At 50.1% G+C, this 20,021-nt stretch overlaps 1 protein-coding gene across 5 annotated transcripts in view; it reads right to left on the bottom strand.

Annotated features, from left to right (window-relative positions):
- Window positions 1-20,021, bottom strand: part of tex10 (testis expressed 10) — a 152,327-nt gene that overhangs the window by 106,906 nt on the left and 25,400 nt on the right. For 4 of the 5 annotated variants that reach the window (XM_038797647.1, XM_038797644.1, XM_038797646.1 and 1 more), the window contains exons 6-8: window positions 9,908-10,149; window positions 7,620-7,761; window positions 5,692-5,861 (exon numbers count right to left, since the gene is read on the bottom strand). In XM_038797647.1, coding sequence (XP_038653575.1) covers window positions 5,692-5,861; window positions 7,620-7,761; window positions 9,908-10,149 — 554 coding nt within the window. The remainder of the gene's footprint in view (window positions 1-5,691; window positions 5,862-7,619; window positions 7,762-9,907; window positions 10,150-20,021) is intronic. The other variant, XM_038797643.1, reaches the window with a different exon arrangement.

Raw genomic sequence — 20,021 nt, 5'->3', positions numbered from 1 at the left:
GTCGAGTTTGCAGCCCGTGAAGGCTCCAAAATCTTGCAGAAGCTTCATGATTTATGTTAACTAATTTACTGGAAATCTTTTGAGGCCATTACGAGCACAGTGAATAATGGGGAACTGGTGATATGGCGTATCTGGATTTCCAGAAAGCATTTGATAAGGTGCCACACAAAAGGCTAATGCTTAAGATAAAGGTGCACTGCGTTATGGGTAACGTGTTAGTATGGATAGAGGTTTGGTTAACTAACAGAAAGCAAAGAGTGAGGATAAATGGGTGTTTTTCAGGTTGCCGATCAGTGGCTAGTGGTGTCCCTCAGGGATCGGTGTTGGGACCGCAATTTACATCGATGATTTGGAGTTGGGGACCAAGTGTAATGTGTCAAAGTTCACAGATAACACTAAGATGAGTGGTAGAGCAAAGTGTGCAGAGGACACTGAAAGTATGCATAGGGATATAGATAGCTTAAGTGAGTGGGCAGAGATCTGACAGATGGGAGTACAATATTGGTAAATGTGAGGTCATCCATTTTGGTAGGAATAACAACAAAATTGATGATTTAAATGGTTTAAAAAGGTGCAGCATGCTGCTGTGAAAATAGACCTGGGTATCCTTATGCATGAATCGCAAAACGTTGGTTTGGAGGTGCAGCTGGTAATTAAGAAGGCAAATAAAATGTTGTCCGTCATTGCTAGAGGGATGAAGTTTAAAAACAGGAAAGTTAATGCTATAGCTGTATAGGGTGCTAGTGAGGCCACACCTGGAGTACTGTGTACGGTTTTGGTCTCCTTACTCGAGAAAGGATATACTGCCGGATGAACCTAGAACAAGGGGGCATAGCCGAAAAATAAGGGGGAACAGATTTAGGACTGAGTTGAGGAGGAACTTCTTCACCCAAAGGGTTGTGAATCTGTGGATTTCCTTGCCCAGTGAAGCAGTTGAGGCTACCTTGTTGAATGCTTTTGGCAAAGATAGATAGAGTTTTCAACAGTAAAGGATTGAAGGGTTATGATTAGCGAGCAGGTAAATGGAGCTCAGTCCACGAAAAGATCAGCCATGATCTTACTGAATGGAGGAGCAGTCTCGAGACGCCAGATGGCCGACTCCTGCCCCTATTGACTGAGTCAAAGGCCTTGGTTAGATCAACGATGACCACGTAGGGGGTGGTTGTTGTTGCTCCTGGCATTTCTCTGGAAGTTGCCGAGCATTGCAAATCATGTTCGCTGTCCCACCACTTGGTTAGAAGCCAGTCTAGCTTTCCAGAAGGATTCGGGAGATTTCTCGGTAATTCCCAGTCTGCTTGCATTCTTTCTTGAAGATGGCGGCGATGATGGCATCCATCAAGGAATTTCTCCTCTGTCCCAGATTTTCAGTAACAGCTGATGGAGATTACGGGTGATCTCTTCTCCACATTTGAAAGTTTCCACTGGAATCTTGTCCACTTCGGCAGCTTTTCCATTCTTCATGGAAGCTTTAATTTCATCCATCGTTTGGTGGTAGTCCAAGATCATCTTTGATGGGGAGTCGAGGAATTTCCTCAAACACATCCTCCCTCATCTCTGGTTGTATCACTGTTGAGGGGTGCTTTGAAGTGTTCACTCCATCAAAAGCCAATATTTTCTGTCTCTTAAGAGGGTTCCATCCCTACTCCGCACTGGTTTGAGGACGAGGGTGTTGGTCCATATATTGCCTTGGCTGCACTGCTCGTTAGCGTGGAGTTGCCGCTCCTAAGCTTTCTCTGTCCACCATTGGTTCTCGACTTCCCAGTTCTTCAGTGTACCTCTGTTTGACTGATCAACGATTCCTCCTCTTTGCCTTCCTGATTACGTCGGTTTGCCAGGTGTGGAGAGCTTTTCTCTTCTTGTCGATGAGTTCTTGGATGGTATGGTTGTTCACGTCGAACCAGTCTTGGAATCTCCTGGTCTTGTAGCTTCTTTAAATGGGAAGCTTCTGAGGTTTCTTCACAGTGTGAGATGATGGTTCTCTTCAGTTCTTTCTAGTTTTCAACCACTCCATTAGTAAGGACACTTGAGATTTTGGACAAGACACTATTGGAAGTTCACAAGCATGCTTGGTGCTCAACGTTGATCTTTTTTCTGAGGTGTTTCTTTGAATGGGATTCTCCCATATCCGGCGGGGCGGTGGGTCCCTGCGGGACGGAGTGGCGTGAACCACTCCAGCATCAGGCCGCCCCAAAGGTGGGGAATCCTCCGCACCTTCAGGGGCTAGAGCGGCGCCGGAGTGGTTTGCGCCCCACCGGCCGGCGTGGAAGACCTTTGGCGCCGCGCCAGCCGGGGCCGAAGGGACTCCGCCGGCCGGCACAGGCACAGGTCCTCGCATGCGCGGGCTTCATCCCCACGCATGCGCGGGCGGGGGGGGGCTGACACGGCCGGCGCATAGGAAAAGAGTGCCCCGCGGCACAGGCCCGCCCGCGGATCGGTGGGCCCCGGGGCCAGATCGCCCCGTGCCTCCCCCAGGACCCCGGAGCCCGCCCGCACTGCCAGGTCCCGCCTGTAAAGGGACCTAGTCCAATTTACACCGGCAGGACCTGCATATTACGAGCAGGACTTCGGCCCATCGCGGGTCGGAGAATCGCCGGGGGGGGGGGGGGGGCGCTGCAAGCAGCCGCCAACCGGCGCGGTGCGATTCCCGTCCCGCTGAATCTCCGGCGCCGGCGGGATTCATGCCGCCCCCCGCCAATTCTCCGACCCGGTTTTGGGGGGGGGGGGGAATCCCGCCCTTTATCTTCCACTGCTTCTGGTGGAGTTTGATGGATATAAATAAGAAATAATGGAGCTTGAGAGAAAACTGCTGCCACAGTTGTGGAAAAATTGAATCTGCATATAGATTTATTGGATGAAGCTTTGGCAAAAGAAGCCTGCAGGATGAGTTCATTGCATATTTGGGGAAGTTCCTTGGAACCAACTTGGGAACAGGTATTATTGCCATGTTAATGTAAGCTACTTGCGACAATAATAAAGATTATTATTTTAGACCAGGCAATGTATAATTAGACAGGATTAATCAATGACCTCATAAAGGTCATTAGCAAGAATGATCATAACAGGATAGATTCTGAGTAACTTGGGTCTGATGCAGTGCCTGAAATCTAAACAAAGACAATTACATATCCAATGATATGAAGACACAGTTGGCTAAAGTGGAATTAGAAAATAGCTTTAATGGTAACATGGTAGAGAAACAGTGGCAGCCATTTAAGAAGCTATTCCATAACTCTCAACAAAGATGAATTCCATTGAGAAAGACACTACAAGTAGGATGTATCATTAGTGGCTAACTAAAGTTGAGGGTGGTATCAAATTGAAAGGCAAGTGGCGTGGTTTAATGGAAAATTTTCTAACTTTCTAAGTGTGGAACCAAGCAAGTTTCCTGACACCCGGTCTGGCGAGGCCATCACCGCTATAAAATGTTAATTGGACCACTTAACAAGGCTTCACACCGCAAATGACTGTCCTGATGATCGCAGCGACTGCACTCGCCAGCCCCCTGCTAACAAGGGAGAGCGGCACTTAAACTGCTCCTGCACAGCTGACCTCACACAGGTCGTAGCCATGCCACCGATGAGACTGGCTCCACATGCCCCGTTTCCCCATGTTCTCGGAGGGTCAGCCTCCCATGAGAATACCTTGGAGGGGAGCTCCGAGGAGACCACCGTATTCGTGGCACAGCTGCTATTCCCACCCTCCACCAATGCAGGGGCACACACCTCAATGGGAGACAGTAGTGGACAGGCTTCTGCTGCACAATCTGGTAAGCACCACATGAGCACCACGCAAGCTGCTAATGTACATCAGGTGGAGGGAGGGACACCCAAGAGGGATAGCAATCGGAGATCTGCTGGATCCCAGGACCCAACTGGGTCACAATCAGAAGCTGAGCCTCTGGACAGGTTTACCCGGAGCAGATGCAGATGCTAGGGTGCGACTGTGATGTTCAGAGGGGGATATCAGTGACAGATTCATAGCCGACTGGAGGAGTCCCAAGAGCTACGGGTGCAGGAGATGGTGCCAGAAATGGTGGCACTAAGGCCAAAACTACTAGGTTGACGACCACAGTGGAGAGCCTGGTGCACGACGTCAGCAGCATTAGTGGAAGTATCCTAAGGCATGGCTCAGTCAATGACAGCCATGGCAGAGCGCAACAGCATGTCCCAGTTGCAGGGGGCGTGACATAGTGGTAGGTGGACCTTGATGAGGCGCTAGCAGAGCATGTCACAGTCAGGTGGGCATTGCCAAGACCCTCCAGAGCATGTCCCGGTCACTGGGGCAAGTGTCCCAGTTTCAGGTGGTATTGCCGAGGCACTACAGAGCATATCCCAGTCACTGAGGGGCATCGCCAAGGGCGTCAACAATGTGCTGCACACATAGGGGACCGCCAGGGCCAGCAGAGCCAGATGACAGGGGCAGCCAGGCTCCATCCAGCTGCCCCTCTGTCCCGAGGTGAACCCCAGGGCTCTATAAGCACTGACTAGGAGGATTTTGGTAGGAAGAATAGAAAAGCAGTACATTGTTTAAATGGAGAAAGACTGCAGAATGCTGTAGCACAAATTGTACATGAATCACAGACGTTAGCATACAGGTACAGCAAGTAATTAGGAAGGCAAATGGAATATTGTCCTTTATTGCAAGGAAGGTGAAGTCTCAAAAAAAAATGTTTTGCTACAGCTTTAAGGGGCACTAGCAAGACCACACCTGGAGTATGGTGTAAAATTTTAGTCTCCAACGCAAGGAGGGATATGCATCCTTTGGAAGCAGCTCACAGAAGATTCACCTGGCTTATTTCTAGGATAAAGGGGTTGTTCTATGAGTAAACATTAAACAGGTTGGGCCTATATTCATTGGAGTTCAAAGAGGTGAGCTAACATAAGATTCTGCGGGGGCTTAATAGGATAGGTGAAGATGTTTTCTCTCCTAGGAGAAATCTAGAAACAAGAGCAAAGTTCCAAAATAAGGGGTCCCCCATTTAAGATAGAGATGAGGAGGAATTTCTTCTCGGAGGGTTTTTAAAAATAAATTTAGAGTGCTCAATTCTTTTTTGTCTCCCAATTTAGGGGTTTCTAATTAAGGGACAATTTAGCGGGCCAATTCACGAACCTGCACATGCTTTCAGGTTGTGGGGGTGAGACCCACGCAGACCCTTTGGCAGTGACCCGGGGCCGGGATTGAACCCGGGTCGTCAACGCCGTGAGGCAACAGTGCTAACCACTGCGCCACCTTTCTCGGAGGGTTATTGGGTCTTTGGAATTCTCTGCCAGAGAGCAGTAGGGGGTGGGTCATTTAATATATTGAAGGCCGAGCTAGACATATTTTTGATTGACAAGAAAGTTAAAGATTATGGTGGACAGGCAGGGAAGTGGAGTTATGGCCACAATTAAATTAGTAATCATATCCACTTCTGCTTATATTTCTTTCTTTAAAGTACCCAATTCTTTTCTTCACCCCAATTAAGGGGCAATTTAGCGTGGCCAATCCACCTACCCTGCACATCTTTGGGTTATTGTAGGGGTGAGACCCACGCAGACACAGGAAGAATGGGCAAACCCCACACAGAGTGACCCAGGGCCGGGATCAAACAGAGGTCCTCAGTTACATGAGGCAGCAGTGCTAACCATTGCACCGTAGTGCAGCCCCTGCTTCTATTTCTTATAGTCATTAAGTACCTAAAAGCAGCCTTACCATACAACCTGTAGACATTACTCTGAAGGCTCTGAAGCAGCTCTTTGTTTGAACGGGCAGCGGCCACATGTATCACATCAATAAGTTGTGCTGAGAGAAGTGGATTCCTTGAACCAAGTTGAGCCAGCTGTAATGGCAGCCCAGCTAGCCAACGAGACAGCACTTTGCTTCTGCCCAACAAGAGAAAAACACAAAAGCAATCAACAGAAAACCATCAGTTAATAAACAGTGGTTATTGGTGTACTAGTGCAGTAAAGTACCTGGCCAAAACAGGGGTCTTCTAAACCACAGAATTAAATAGTATGCATTATCAAAAACTTTCCATTATCGGCTCGCAAACATTCATATAGTTTTCACATCAGCCACTTTTTATTTTTAATGTGAAATTCATTAAAACTCCCCTATTCAAAGCATGCAACACTACTCACAACACTACAAATAGTAAGGAGCTACTTCAAATACATTTTTTTTTTAAATTGCTGGTGCTCCTGTGCCATTCCAACCAACCTGCACAAACGGACAAACTATGAAGGGGGAAAGAGTGTAGCTAGGGGTCCTCGTCAGCATATCTGCATTGATGGATATTGCTTTTCCACAGCATTAGTCAACATCCAGCAGAAGCACAGAATGTACATACAAATGTACTAATCTTCCAAAGTACTTGCCCATAAAGTTTCATTTGCATTTGATGTTATTGAAGCTACAGCATAATGCTACCTGCATAATAAATATCAAAAGTAGCATCCTAGTAACAAAACTAAGTAATCACACAACCAATGGGTCAGAACAAACACATGTCATCTTATCGCATACAGTGAGAATGGCTATGGTCAAATCAAACAAGTAACAAAAGAGGAGGTTCAATCATGGCAAAACTAGCAAGGGTGGAAGAGACCAAGTCTAAATCGTCAGCAACTGTATTCAGACAAAAATAGTCAAATGGATGCTACTACATCTTCCTGATGATTCAATCATCATAGATGCCAGTGTCCAGCCAGCCAATGTATGTCTCCCCAAGTGATTTTAAGAGAAGCTGCTGAACAAGGTGGGCAGGAGCAGACGGCTGAACACAACTATGGGCCCAGACAATATCCCAGATCTGAAAAACTAGCTAAAACTAGCAACACTAAAGCTGAAATATTCAAACGCAGCAAAGAATAATTAAAAATAAACTGAATTCTAAACTAGCCATTACCATCATACCACCCTACATCCATCCACATTGTGCACCAAGTAATGCCCTGACACAAAGTTCGGTTTCACCAAACTGATATTTTTTAAACTAAATTTAGAGTACCAAATTTTATTTTCCAATTGAAGGGTTATTTAGCATGGCCAATCCACCTGACTTGCACATCTTTGGATGGTGGGGAGAATATGCAAACTTTATACGGACAATGACCCAGGGCCGGGATCCGCACCCGGGTCCTCAGCTCCATAGGCAGCAGTGCTAACCACTGTGCAACATGCCGCCTCACCAGACTGAGTTGGCCATAAACCACCTCTATTCACAATTTGTCTAACAAGAAGCTGAACATGCCAAACTAAATAAGATTTTAACAATATCTAGTATTGGGTTGACAAGTGGAAGATAACCTTTGATGGGGAAAATACTAGCTACTCCCAACTGTCTTGAATTTGATCTTCCATTCATAATTTTCCACTTTCTAAACGTTAACAAATACATGATAATTAAGCAGCAATTAGGTGCCATTTATTTCAAACTTCAACTGAAAATGGGGAAAGAACAAACTGAGTTTATAGAACACAAAGTTATAACAGGGTCGTAATCGGTGCGTTGTCTTTACCTCTCCACAAGCACTATTTAAAAATCATTCAATATAAATTTGATCGAAGTGAAGCTTTTGCCATCTTTTCTTCAAATAATTTTGAAAAACAACAGCAAGGACTTATTTCTTGATGATTACCTAGAAATTTGAAGATTGGATGATGTTTTCTCTCTCAGATAAAGACCACTAAAGAAATTAAGCAACATGGTGCGAACTGAAAGAGAAAGACCCTGCTGCTGGTATTGTGCATAAACTGCCCTCAGCAATTCCTCTGTGGAACCTGAAAACAAATATGAGAAAATAAGTAAAAGTCCCAACTCTCCCACAAATTAATCACTACAATGTTCACTTCTTTCAGCCAAGACAATAAGCACGGCAACTAGTCTCAGTGATCCTGGATCAGCGAGTAAAAGAAAGCACCCCCGATGATCCAATTACTTTGGTGCAACTGTATTTATATGCAGTGAGCACTGGATGAAGCTGCAAATAATGGCCACAGAGCTGAATATCCTGTCAATACCACTCTTGGTTTGCACATGAAGGATTGCCATCTAGGCACGGTAACCCAATATTCATACAGGGAGGGCAGTATGTGGCATAGTCGATAGCACTGGGACTGCGGCACTGAGGACCCGGGTTCGAATCCCGGCCCTGGGTCACTGTCCGTGTGGAGTTTGCACATTCTCCCCGTGTCTGTGTGGGTTTCACCCCCACAACCCAGAGATGTGCAGGTTAGGTGGATTGGCCACGCTAAATTGCCACTTAACTGGAAAAAAAATAATTTGGTACTCTAAATGTAAAAAAATGTATTCATACAGGAGAAATGAAAACTGAAGAATAAAAAAAAATACTTCCCCTTTCTTAATATTTCACCTCAAATATATTTAGAATGCTTAAAAATGCTCCTGCTATTCGGGGAGGCTCACAGCACCAGGGACCCAAGTTCAATTCCAGCTTTGGGTGACTGTGTGGAGGTCAAACTTTTTCCCAGTGTCTGCGTGGGTTTCCCCCGGGTGCTTCGGTTTCCTCCCACAGTCCAAAGATGTACAGGTATGGTGGATTGGCAACGCTATGCTGTCTTTTAGTGTCCAAAGATGTGGGGTTGTGAAGATAGGGTGGGGGATTGAGCATATAAATGATTTGGAAGACAATGTAGCTGGTCTGATTAGTAAGTTTGCAGACAAGTTGCGGATAGTGAAGAGGATTGTCAGAGGATACAGCAGGATATAAACTGGTTGGAGTCTTGGGCAGAGAAATGGCAGATGGAGTGGAATGTGGACATGTGTGAAGTAATGCACTTTGGAAGGTCCAAAGCATGTAGGAATTAGCAATAAATGGTAGAACTCTTGTGAGTACTGACAAGCAGAGAGATCTGGGCGTGCATTTCCACCGATCACTGAAAAAATGGCAACGCAAGTTGATAAGGCGGTCAAGAAGGAATACGGCATGCTGGCCTTCATCGGTCGGGGCATTGAATATAAAAATTGGCAAGTCATATTGCAGCTGTACAGGACCTTAGTTAGGCCTCATTTGGAATCTGGTGTACAATTCTGGTCGCCACAGTACCAGAAGGATGTGGATGCTTTGTAGAGGGTACAGAAGCAGTTTACTAGGCTGTTGCCTAGTATGGAGGGCAATAGCTATGAGGAGAGGTTAGATAAATTCGGTCTGATTTCACTGGAACAACGGAGGTTGAGAGGTGACCTGATAGAGGTCTACAAGACTATGAGAGGTATGGACAGAGTGAATAGCCAGATGCCCTTTCCTCAGGTATGAGTCAAGTACGAGGGGACATAGATTTAAAGTGCGTGGGGAAAACTTCAGAACAGAGGCACGTTTTTTTTTATACAGAGAGTGGCAAATATATGGAACGCGCTGCCTGGGGAGGTGATGGGAGCAGGTATGGTAGTGGCATTTAAGGGACATCTAGACAATTATATGAATGATAGGGTGGGAATGGAAGGATACGGACTCCATAAGTGCAGGAGGTTTTAGTTTAGGCAGGTACCATGGTCGGCGTAGGCTTGGAGCGCCCAAGGGCCTGTTCCTGTGCTGTATTGTTCTTTGTTAGCTAGGGGAGCTCTTTCAGAGGGTCAGTGCTGACTCGATGGGCCGAATGTCCGCCATCTGCACTATAGAGATTCTGTGGCTATACATGCAGAAATTCTTGTCGTAATTTTAGTGCTCTATAACTTCCAGGTATCAAACTAGCATCAAATAAACATAAAGGACCTTATTATGTTTGAAACTACACTAGAATAAATAACAGTTTTGAGGAGCCAACTTGTTTTATGGCTAATATGCCTTTGCAAAGTGTCACCCATCCCTAATTCACAACCATTGCATTGCTTCATCATGCAAGATTTTATCAATTCCATTAATTGATGAATTTTACAGCACGCATCTTTTTTACTAATTCATCTCACCTCTGTTGCACTGTACAAGTACAAGTCTCCACACCAACATCAGCATCCCATTCAGCTGCTGAGATGTCAATTTCCTGCCATCCGATAAGCTTTCTGTCACAAATTTTCGTATTTGCTCTAACCAGTCAGTATCCAGATGGACAGTTAAAGCATTGGTGAGTGACACCATAACCTGACACAAAGCAAGGTTCAATGCAAGAGGATGATCTCCACTGCTCATGAATGCTGCTGCTCGTTTGTCCCTGAAAATAAATGAAGAAAATATAAGATGGCTTTCTCCTGGTGTACACAATGTAAGACTAGATAAAAATATGATAAACTAAAATTTCTTTACGCATCTTCCAGCTGTCAAATTATTTTATCATATACTGCTAATCTTCTGATAGCAAAATCATCGTCAATTACTAACAAAGGTTGTTGTGCTTAAATAAAAAGAGGAAGGGGCGGCACAGTGGCTAGCACTGCTGCCTTACGGCGCAGAAGACCCGGGTTCGATCCTGGCCCCGGGTCACTGGCTATGTGGAGTTTCCACATCCCCCCTAGTCTCACCTGCCTGCTTACCACTGGCTGGGGACTAATGGCAATCCCATAATCCTTAGGGAGTATGAGCTTCCCCAATGAGGGGGGCGAAGAACACAGCAGATTCTCTGCATAAATAGAGCTGGCCAGTTTGGAACCAGCCAAAGAGGAGTGAGCAGCAAGGGAGTTACTGCTGCTGATATATATGTTATTGTAAATAAATGTTATTTCTTTCTATCCAGGGCAGCATGGTGGCCTAGTGGTTAGCACAACCGCCTCACGGCGCTGAGGTCCCAGGTTCGATCCCGGCTCTGGGTCACTGTCCGTGTGGAGTTTGCACATTCTCCCCGTGTCTGTGTAGGTTTCGCCCCCACAACCCAAAAATGTGCAGTGTAGGTGGATTGGCCACGCTAAATTGCCCCTTAATAGAAAAAATAATTGGGTAATCTAAATTTATAAAAAAAAAAAAAAATTTCTTTCTATCCTACAACTTGTGGGTTCTTCGTAGCCCTCACAAAACCCCCGCTGTCTGTGTGGGTTTCATCCCCACAACCCAAAGATGGACAGGATAGGTGGATTGGCTACGCTAAATTAGCCTTTAATTGGAAAGAAAAGAATTAGGCACTTTAATTTTTTTTTTTTTAATTTTAGTAAATAAATAAAAATAGGATGGTGGTTTTAAAAACAGAATGGATTCACTGGAATAATCACCGATGGTAGTTCAGTTTCTGGATGTAGTGCTTATTCCCTTATTTCCCCTTTCTTTTATTTTGCTGTTGCCCTTTTGATCTATGGATGATTAATGGGCCTGTGACTTTAAGGTAAGAAGTGTGTAACTTTAATTCAAAGAAGAATCCGGAGGGGTGTGTTGGTTTAAACTTGTAATTGCAGACTGGCCGGTATCGGTGAGGGCTCGGTTTGATTGATTTGGCTGGTGGGCAATGAATGGATCAGGGGGCTATTCTCTGTCCAGTACCAAATGGTAATTGGATCTGATCCCAATGATGTTTTTCAAAGTCCCAAGGCTTGAGTTTGGTTTCAGTTTTGATTCTGGCAGCCCGGTGAAGAGATCCAACTAAATCTCTCCAAAAGGATCCAACTAATTCTCTCCAGAAGGCCTCTTGTGAGGGCGGACTCTCCCTCCAGCAAGTCTGGGTACCATCCTCTTGGGACTGCAGAGACCTGAAGTCAAACCACAGTTTGATGTGAAATAAAGCATCTCTCCAGAAAGACAAGAGGCCTGAAATCGACCCTCAAGTTGAAGGCCCAGTTTGATGAGAAATAAGATGTCTCTCCAGAAAGCCTGCCTCTTGTGAGTACTACATTTCTAACATTTTCTAACCTACAGGAACCCTGAATGAATGACCATACAAAGATGACCATTGCCAGCTTTAAACCAGAGACTTTAATCAGCAAGCTTGCTGTGAAGAAAGTGTGCTAAAGTACCACCATTTGAAGCAATGACTTATCTTTTGACCTACATCCTTATTTTTTTTACATCTTTCCATCCCTCTGTGTTTGTCTGTCTTGTGCGTGTGGGTAAGCGTGTGGGACAATTAAAATGGTAGTAGGTTTTAGCTTGTCGATAACCAGTTGTATTTACCGCATATTTCATGATAGTCCTCATTATAAATAAACAGTAATCATATTTGCATTTACAAACCTGGTGACTGTAATTATTGGACAGCCAAGGGCCAAAGACTTTGGGTATTTTTTTTTTTTTTTTTTAGAAGAATTATTGGTTAATTCACTAGTGTTGTGATTCCACAGCACATGGGGCTGGAATTGATTACGTACTAGTCCAGAGTGTCATAGAGTCATAGAATTTACAGTGCAGGAGGTCATTTGGCCCATCGAGTCCGCACCAGCCCTTACAAAGAGCACCCTACTGAAGCCCACGTATCTCCCCTATCCCCGTAACCCCCACTTAACATGTTTTGGACACTAAGGCCAATTTAGCTTGGCGAATCCATCTAGCCAGCACATCTTTGGACTGTGGGAGGAAACCGGAGCACCCGGAGGAAACCCATACAGACACGGGGAGAACGTGCAGACTCCGCACAGACAGTGACCCAGCGGGAATCGAACCCGAGACCCTGGAGCGGTGAAGCAACTACGCTAAGCACTATGCTACCGTGCTGCGCTTTACAACAATAGGGTTACGCTTGTAAATATGTACTCGCTTACATGACACAGTTGGGTGCCTCACACCCGCTGAAAAGTGTATTTTCCTTTTATGAAAATCTAATTTGCATTAAAGTGTCTAATTACCACAAAAACCACTTACCGGCCTTAAAACTGCCTCATTAAAAATTCTGATAACTCTTTAAATAGAAATAGCAATCCAATACTGTTCTAATCCACATTATGACTAAAGGTGAATCCACGTTTAAAGATAATTTTTTTATTCATTCATGGGATGTGAACATCACTGGGAAGGTCAGCACTTGTTGCCAATCCCGAATTGCCCTGGAGAAGGCAATGGCGATCCACCTTCTTAAACAACTGCAATTTATCTAGTGAAATGCCACATGCTATGCTTTGTGGATGAGAGGTTTTTGACCCACTGCCAGTGAAGGAAGGGCATTATTGCTCCAAGGAAGGTTGGCATGACTTACGGCGATAAGACATAGGAGCAGACAACAATTTGGTCGATCGAGCCTGTTCCGCCAGTCAATGAGGTCATGTCTGATCTGATAATCATCAACTCCACTTTCCCATTTTATACTCACAACCCTGGATTTCTCGGACTGATTAAAAATCTGTCCATCTCAGCCATGAACATACTTAATGATCCAACCTCTACAGCTCGCTGTGGTAATGAATTCCACAGATTCACTACCCTCAGAAGAAATCCCTCCTCATTTCTGTCTTCAATGGGTGTCCCCTTACCCAGAGATTATGCCCTCTGGTCCTACGTTCTCCCACAAGGGAAACGGTGGCATTGCTGCCTTACAACACCAGGTGCGATTCCGGCCTCAAGTGACTGTGTGGAGTTTGCACGTTCTCCCCATGTATGCATGGATTTCCTCCGGGTACTCCGGTTTCCTCCCATAGCCAAAAGATCTGCATGTTAGGCTGATTGACCATGCTAAAATTGTCCCTTAGTGTTCAAAGATGTGCAGGTTAGGTGGGGTTACAAGGATAGGGTGGGGGAGTGAACCTAGGTAAGGTGCTCTTTCAGAGGGGCGATGCAAACTCGATGGGCTGAATGGTCTTCTTCTGCACTGCAGGGATTCAATGAAACTTCTCAGCATCTATCCTGTCAAGCCCCGAGATACCTACACGTCTCAGTAAGAACACCTCTCATTCTTCCAAACTCCAGTGAGTACAGGCCCAATCTACTCAATCTCTCCTGGAAAATCCCACAATACCCAGGATCAACTTAGTGAACCTCCTCTGATTGTCTCCAATGCCAGTGTATTTTTCATTAGCTAAGGGAACCAAACTGTTTACACTATTCAAGGTGTGGTCTAACTATTGCCTTGTTTAGTTTTAACTGGAGTTCGCTGTTTTTATACTCCATTCCCTTCGAAATAAAGGCCAACATTCAATTTGCCTTCCCTATTAACTGAACTTGCATGGTAGCTTTTTGTGATTTATGCAAGAGGACCCCCTCAGTGGAGGAAAACCTGCAGGTGGTGGTGTTCCCAAATCTGCTACCCTTCTTTAGATGGCAGAGACATGTTTGGAAAATGCTGTTGAAGAAAGCTTGACGAGTTGCTGCAGTCTATCTTGTATACGGTTCACACTGCTGCCACTGTGCGCTGGTTGTTGAGGATGTGAACGCTTCATATGTTGGATGGGGTACCAATCGAGCTGCTTTACTTTGGATGGTAGCAAGCTTCTTTAGTATTGTTGAGATTCCACTCATGAAAGCAAGTGAAGAGTATTTCATCATACCTCTGACTTATGCCTTGTAAATGGTGGTCAGGGCTTTGGGGAAAAAGGAGGCGAGTTATTCCCAAAAGATTCCCAGTCTCTGACCTGTTTTTATAACCACAGTACTTATATGGTTGGTCGAGTTCAGTTTCTGGTTAATGCTAAACCACAGGATGTTTTTTTTTTGTAAAGTATTTTTATTCTCCATTTTCACATTTTCTCCAGAATTTACACACCACCCACAAGCAGTAAATAGTCACAAATACAAAGTCAATCTCCTTATCAACAAAAACGGATCCCATCCTCCCACCACCCCAATCAACGACCCACCTGACAATATAAGCATCAAATAGAACAAACCCTCTCATGGTGGGACAAACAAAGGAGAAATAAAAGAGAAAGGAATTAGGAATCGCCTATGGTCACCATTAACCTAGAGAGTCCCTCCCACCCCCCCCCAACATTCAATACCATCCAATCCCCGAAAGAGTACCGTAGATGACACCCATGCATTGCAACCCCTCCCTGGCTCCTCCCCTCCACTCCACTTGCTCTTACAAAAATCCTCCCACCAACCTCTGTTCCTTCCCCCCATCTTTCCACCCCGGCTAGATTCATCGGAACCTGTTCTGCCAGGCTCCGATGGCCGCAGCCCCACCCCTCACCTCACTCCCGTTCACTGGCCGGCTTAAACCGGCCAGGGTGGAGGCCCCCACCCGGGTCTCTTTCCACCTTACCCAACCCCACGAAAACCAAGAAATCCCCTTTAGTATACAAACCCCGCATACAAACCCAAGCTCTAAAGAACCATCATTGCAAGTGAAAGTCTCCTCTCTTCCCTTGTCCAAGTATATACAAGGTTGGCTCATTTAGCACATACACCCGCCGCAGTGAAAAAATACAGCTACATGAGGCTACATCGGTACATGATCACTTCTCAATTCAGCCACAGTCCTTCTGCCTTCGCAAACTCCTCCGCTGCTTCTGCCATCCTGAAATAAAAGTTCTTGGATTTGTAGGTCACCCTCAACTTAGCTGGGTATACAGTAGTCCCCCGTTATACCGCGCTCCGCAATACCGCAGTTCGCGATATACCGCGGGGGGGCTGATGGACCCCAACTGTCAGTTGTGTCAATTTCAGCGGCCGGCTCCGGAGAAGGAAGCTGCTCTCACTGAAATAATCAGCCGGCCGCTGAAATTGACACTGCCCGCTGCTCTCTCCCTCCAATCCAACTTTTAAGTTTTAATGTTTCTGATTGGAGGGAGAGAGCAGCCGGCAGTGTCAATTTCAGCGGCCAGCTGATTGCTTCAGTGAGAGAGCAGTTTCCCTCTCCGGATCAAAGTGAGCCGGCCGCTGAAATTGACACTGCCCGCTGCTCTCTCCATACAATCAGAAACATTAAAACTTAAAAGTTGGATTGGAGGGAGAGAGCAGCCGGCAGTGTCAATTTCAGCGGATGGCTCACTTTGATCCAGAGAAGGAAGCTGCTCTCTCACTGAAACAATCAGCTGGCCGCTGAAATTGACACTGCCGAGGGGGGGCGGGTGTTGGGGGGGGGGAGAAGAGGGGGGGCGGGTGTTGGGGGGGGGGAAGAGGAGGGGGGGGCGGGTGTTGGGGGGGAGAGATGGGGGGGCGGGTGTTGGGGGGGGGAAGAGGAGGGGGGGGGCGGGTGTTGGGGGGGGAGAGGAGGGGGGGGCGGGAGAGTTGGGGGGGAGAGGAGGGGGGGGCGGGAGTTGGGGGGGAGAGGTGGGGGGGGCGGGGAGTTGGGGGGGAGAGGAGGGGGGGGCGGGAGTTGGGGGGGAGAGGAGGGGGGGCGGGTGTTGGGGGGGGCGGGTGTTTGGGGGGGAGAGGAGGGGGGGGGCGGGTGTTGGGGGGGGGGGGAGAGGAGGGGGGCGGGTGTTGGGGGGGGAGAAGAGGGGGGGCGGGTGTTGGGGGGGAGAGGAGGGGGGGCGGGTGTTGGGGGGGAGAGGAGGGGGGCGGGTGTTGGGGGGGAGAGGAGGGGGGGTGTTGGGGGGGAGAGGAGGGGGGGCGGGTGTTGGGGGGGGAGAGGAGGGGGGGGGGAGGAGGGGGGGCTGGTGTTGGGGGGAGAGGAGGGGGGGGCGGGTGTTGGGGGGGAGAGTTGGGGGGGGGAAGAGGAGGGGGGGCGGGGGTTGGGGGGGGAGAGGGGGGGGGGGCGGGTGTTGGGGGGGGAGAGGAGGGGGGGGCGGGTGTTGGGGGGGGAAAGGAGGGGGGGGGCGGGTGTTGGGGGGAGAGGAGGGGGGGCGGGTGTTGGGGGGGAGAGGAGGGGGGGGCGGGTGTTGGGGGGGGAGAGGAGGGGGGTCGGGTGTTGGGGGGAGAGAGGAGGGGGGTCGGGTGTTGGGGGGAGAGAGGAGGGGGGTCGGGTGTTGGGGGGGAGGGGGGGAGAGGAGGGGGGGCGGGTGTTGGGGGGGAGGGGGGGGAGAGGAGGGGGGGCGGGTGTTGGGGGGGGGAGAAGAGGGGGGGCGGGTGTTGGGGGGGAGAAGAGGGGGGGCGGGTGTTGGGGGGGAGAAGAGGGGGGCGGGTGTTGGGGGGGAGAAGAGGGGGGGCGGGTGTTGGGGGGGAGAAGAGGGGGGGCGGGTGCTGGGGGGGGGAGAAGAGGGGGGGCGGGTGTTGGGGGGGGAGTAGAGGGGGGAGAAGAGGGGGGGCGGGTGTTAGGGGGGAGAAGAGGGGGGGCGGGGTGTTGGGGGGAGAAGAGGGGGGGCGGGTGTTGGGGGGGAGAAGAGGGGGGGCGGGTGTTGGGGGGGAGAAGAGGGGGGGTGGGTGTTGGGGGGAGAAGAGGGGGGGGCGGGTGTTGGGGGGGGAGAAGAGGGGGGGGGGGGTGTTGGGGGGGGAGAAGAGGGGGGGCGGGTGTTGGGGGGGGAGAAGAGGGGGGCGGGTGTTGGGGGGGGGAGAAGAGGGGGGCGGAGAAGAGGGGGGGCGGGTGTGGGAGGGAGAAGAGGGGGGGGCGGGTGTGGGAGGGAGAAGAGGGGGGGTGGGTGTGGGGGGGAGAGGAGGGGGGGGGCGGGTGTTGGGGGAGAGGAGGGGGGGGTGTTGGGGGGGAGAGGGGGGGGCGGGTGTTTGGGGGGAGAGGAGGGGGGCGGGTGTTGGGGGGGGGAGAGGAGGGGGGCGGGTATTGGGGGGAGAGGAGGGGGGGGCGGGTGTTGGAGGGGGGTCGGGTGTTGGAGGGGGGTCGGGTGTTGGAGGGGGGTCGGGTGTTGGGGGGGGGTCGGGTGTTGGGGGAGAGGAGGGGGGGCGGGTGTTGAGGGGGGGCGGGTGTTGAGGGGGGGCGGGTGTTGAGGGGGGGCGGGTGTTGAGGGGGGGAGAGGAGGGTGGGCGGGTGTGGGGGGGGCGGGAGTGGGGGGGAGAGGAGGGGGGGCGGGTGTGGGGGGGGGCGGGTGTGGGGGGGGGAGAGGAGGGGGGGCGGGTGTTGGGGGGAGAGGAGGGGGGCGGGTGTTGGGGGGGAGAGGAGGGGGGGCGGGTGTGGGGGGACCCCCCCTGCGGGTGTGGGGGGGGGAGACCCCCCTGCGGGTGTTGGGGGAGACCCCCCTGCGGGTGTTGGGGGAGACCCCCCTGCGGGTGTTGGGGGAGACCCCCCTGCGGGTGTTGGGGGAGACCCCCCTGCGGGTGTTGGGGGAGACCCCCCTGCGGGTGTTGGGGGAGACCCCCCTGCGGGTGTTGGGGGAGACCCCCCTGCGGGTGTTGGGGGAGAGAGGAGGGCCCTGCGGGTGTTGGGGGACGGGGGAGGAGAGGGGGGAGGAGAGGGGGGAGGGAGGGGGGAGGAGGGGGGGGAAGGGGGGGGGGGGAGAGGGGGGGGGAGGGGGCGAGCCGGAGGGTGTGAGGTGGGTGGGGTGGGGGGGGGGGGGGAGGGGAGAGGAGGAGACAGAGCCCAGTGGGTGTTGGGGGAGAGGAGGAGACAGAGCCCAGTGGGTGTTGGGGGAGAGGAGGAGACAGAGCCCAGTGGGTGTTGGGGGAGAGGGGGCGAGCCGGAGGGTGTGGGGGGGAGAGGGGTCTAGTTGGAGGATGTGGGGGCGAACCAGGGGGTGTGGGGGGAGGGGGGGGCGAGCCGGAGGGTGTTGGGGGGGTGAGCCGGAGGGTGTGGGGGGAGAGGGGTCTAGTTGGAGGATGTGGGGGGAGAGGGGGCAAGCCGGAGGGAAAAAAAAAGAAATTGACACTGCCGGCTGCTCTCTCCCTCCAATCAGAAACATTAAAACTTAAAAGTTGAATTGGAGGGAGAGAGCAGCGGGCAGTGTCAATTTCAGCGGCCGGCTGATTTCAGTGAGAGTAGCTTCCTTCTCCGGATCAAAGTGAGCCGGCCGCTGAAATTTTAATTGGATCCACGATGGGGGTTTTAAATTTATTTAAAAATCTATGCTAGCGCTTCCCATTGTGAGTCTACGGGGGTCTGACCTCTCCCCCCGCCCCCCGTAGGCTCTCAATGGGAAGCGCTAGCATAGATTTTAAAATAAATTTAAAACCCCCATCGTGGATATCCGCGGTTTGGTTACAACGCGGGTGGGGGTCTTGGACCCCAACACCCGCGTTATAAAGGGGGACTACTGTATTATGCCGCACCGCACCTCACTGATATACAGCACCTTCTTCACCCGGCTGAAGGCAGCCCGCCTCCTCGCAGCTCCTTTATAAAGTCCTGATATATGCATGTACCAGCTCCAGCCCATTGCACCACCCGCTTCTGCTTTGCTCAGCACAGGACCTTCTCCTTCACACTGTACCTACAAAAACACAGTCACTACTCTTGGCAGCTCACTCTCCTTTGGTACAGGCCTCCACGACTGATGAGCCCGATCTAGTTCATATTGGGAGGGATCATCACCCTCCCCCAATAGCTTCGCCAACATCATGGCAAAATACTCAGACTTTACACTTCTTCGGGAAGACCCACAATCCTCAGATTCTGTCGCCTGGGCCTGTTTTCCACGTCATCCATTTTGGCTCGTAGACACTCGTTGATCTCTATCACCTTCCACATCTCCTTCCCCAGAGCTAAGTTGATCGCTGTGCTGCAACAATGTCGCTTCCATTTTCTTCAGCGCCTCGCCTTGCTCCCGTACCTCCGCCACTGCGCTCAATACCGGCGCCCTCACCGGGGCAATCGCCTCCTCCACAAGCAGTTTCAGTACCGCCCCATCTCCTTCCTCATCGCCTCCATGTGTTTTGTGAACTGTCTTTCGAATTCCGTGGCCACCACCTTAGTAATTTCTTCAGCCGTGGGCAATGCGGCATCCCCTGGTGCCCCAGCCTCCATTTTTTTTGCTGTCCCCGCGGTGACCTTTCCACTCCCCGATGGCCTTTCAGCTGCTTTTTTCAAGGCTGGTTTTTTTTACTTGTTCTCAACATCTTCCTTCACTGTGCCTTCTCCCTGCTTTTGCCGCCTCTGTTACCCCTGGGACCGGGCGTTAGACCCCGAAACTGCCGTTCCCGAGCAGGAGCCCTCCAATGTGCGGCAGCCTCCCGTCCGCCGTCACCAGAAGTCCCTCTAAACCCCAGGATGTTGATGGTGGGGAATTCAGCAATGGTAATGCCATTGAATATCAAATGGAGATGGTTAGATTTTCTCTTGTTGGAGAGGGTAATAGCCTGGCACTTGTGCAGCACAAACGTTACTTGCCACTTGTCAGCATAAGTCCGAATGCTGTCTCGGTCTTGCTGCATTTGAACACGGACTGCTCCAACACACAAGTCACACATGGTACT

Source organism: Scyliorhinus canicula, chromosome 5, assembly GCF_902713615.1.
Source record: "Scyliorhinus canicula chromosome 5, sScyCan1.1, whole genome shotgun sequence".
In the NCBI taxonomy this organism is placed as follows: domain Eukaryota; kingdom Metazoa; phylum Chordata; class Chondrichthyes; order Carcharhiniformes; family Scyliorhinidae; genus Scyliorhinus; species Scyliorhinus canicula.
This window is presented reverse-complemented; position numbering and strand designations above follow the sequence as displayed.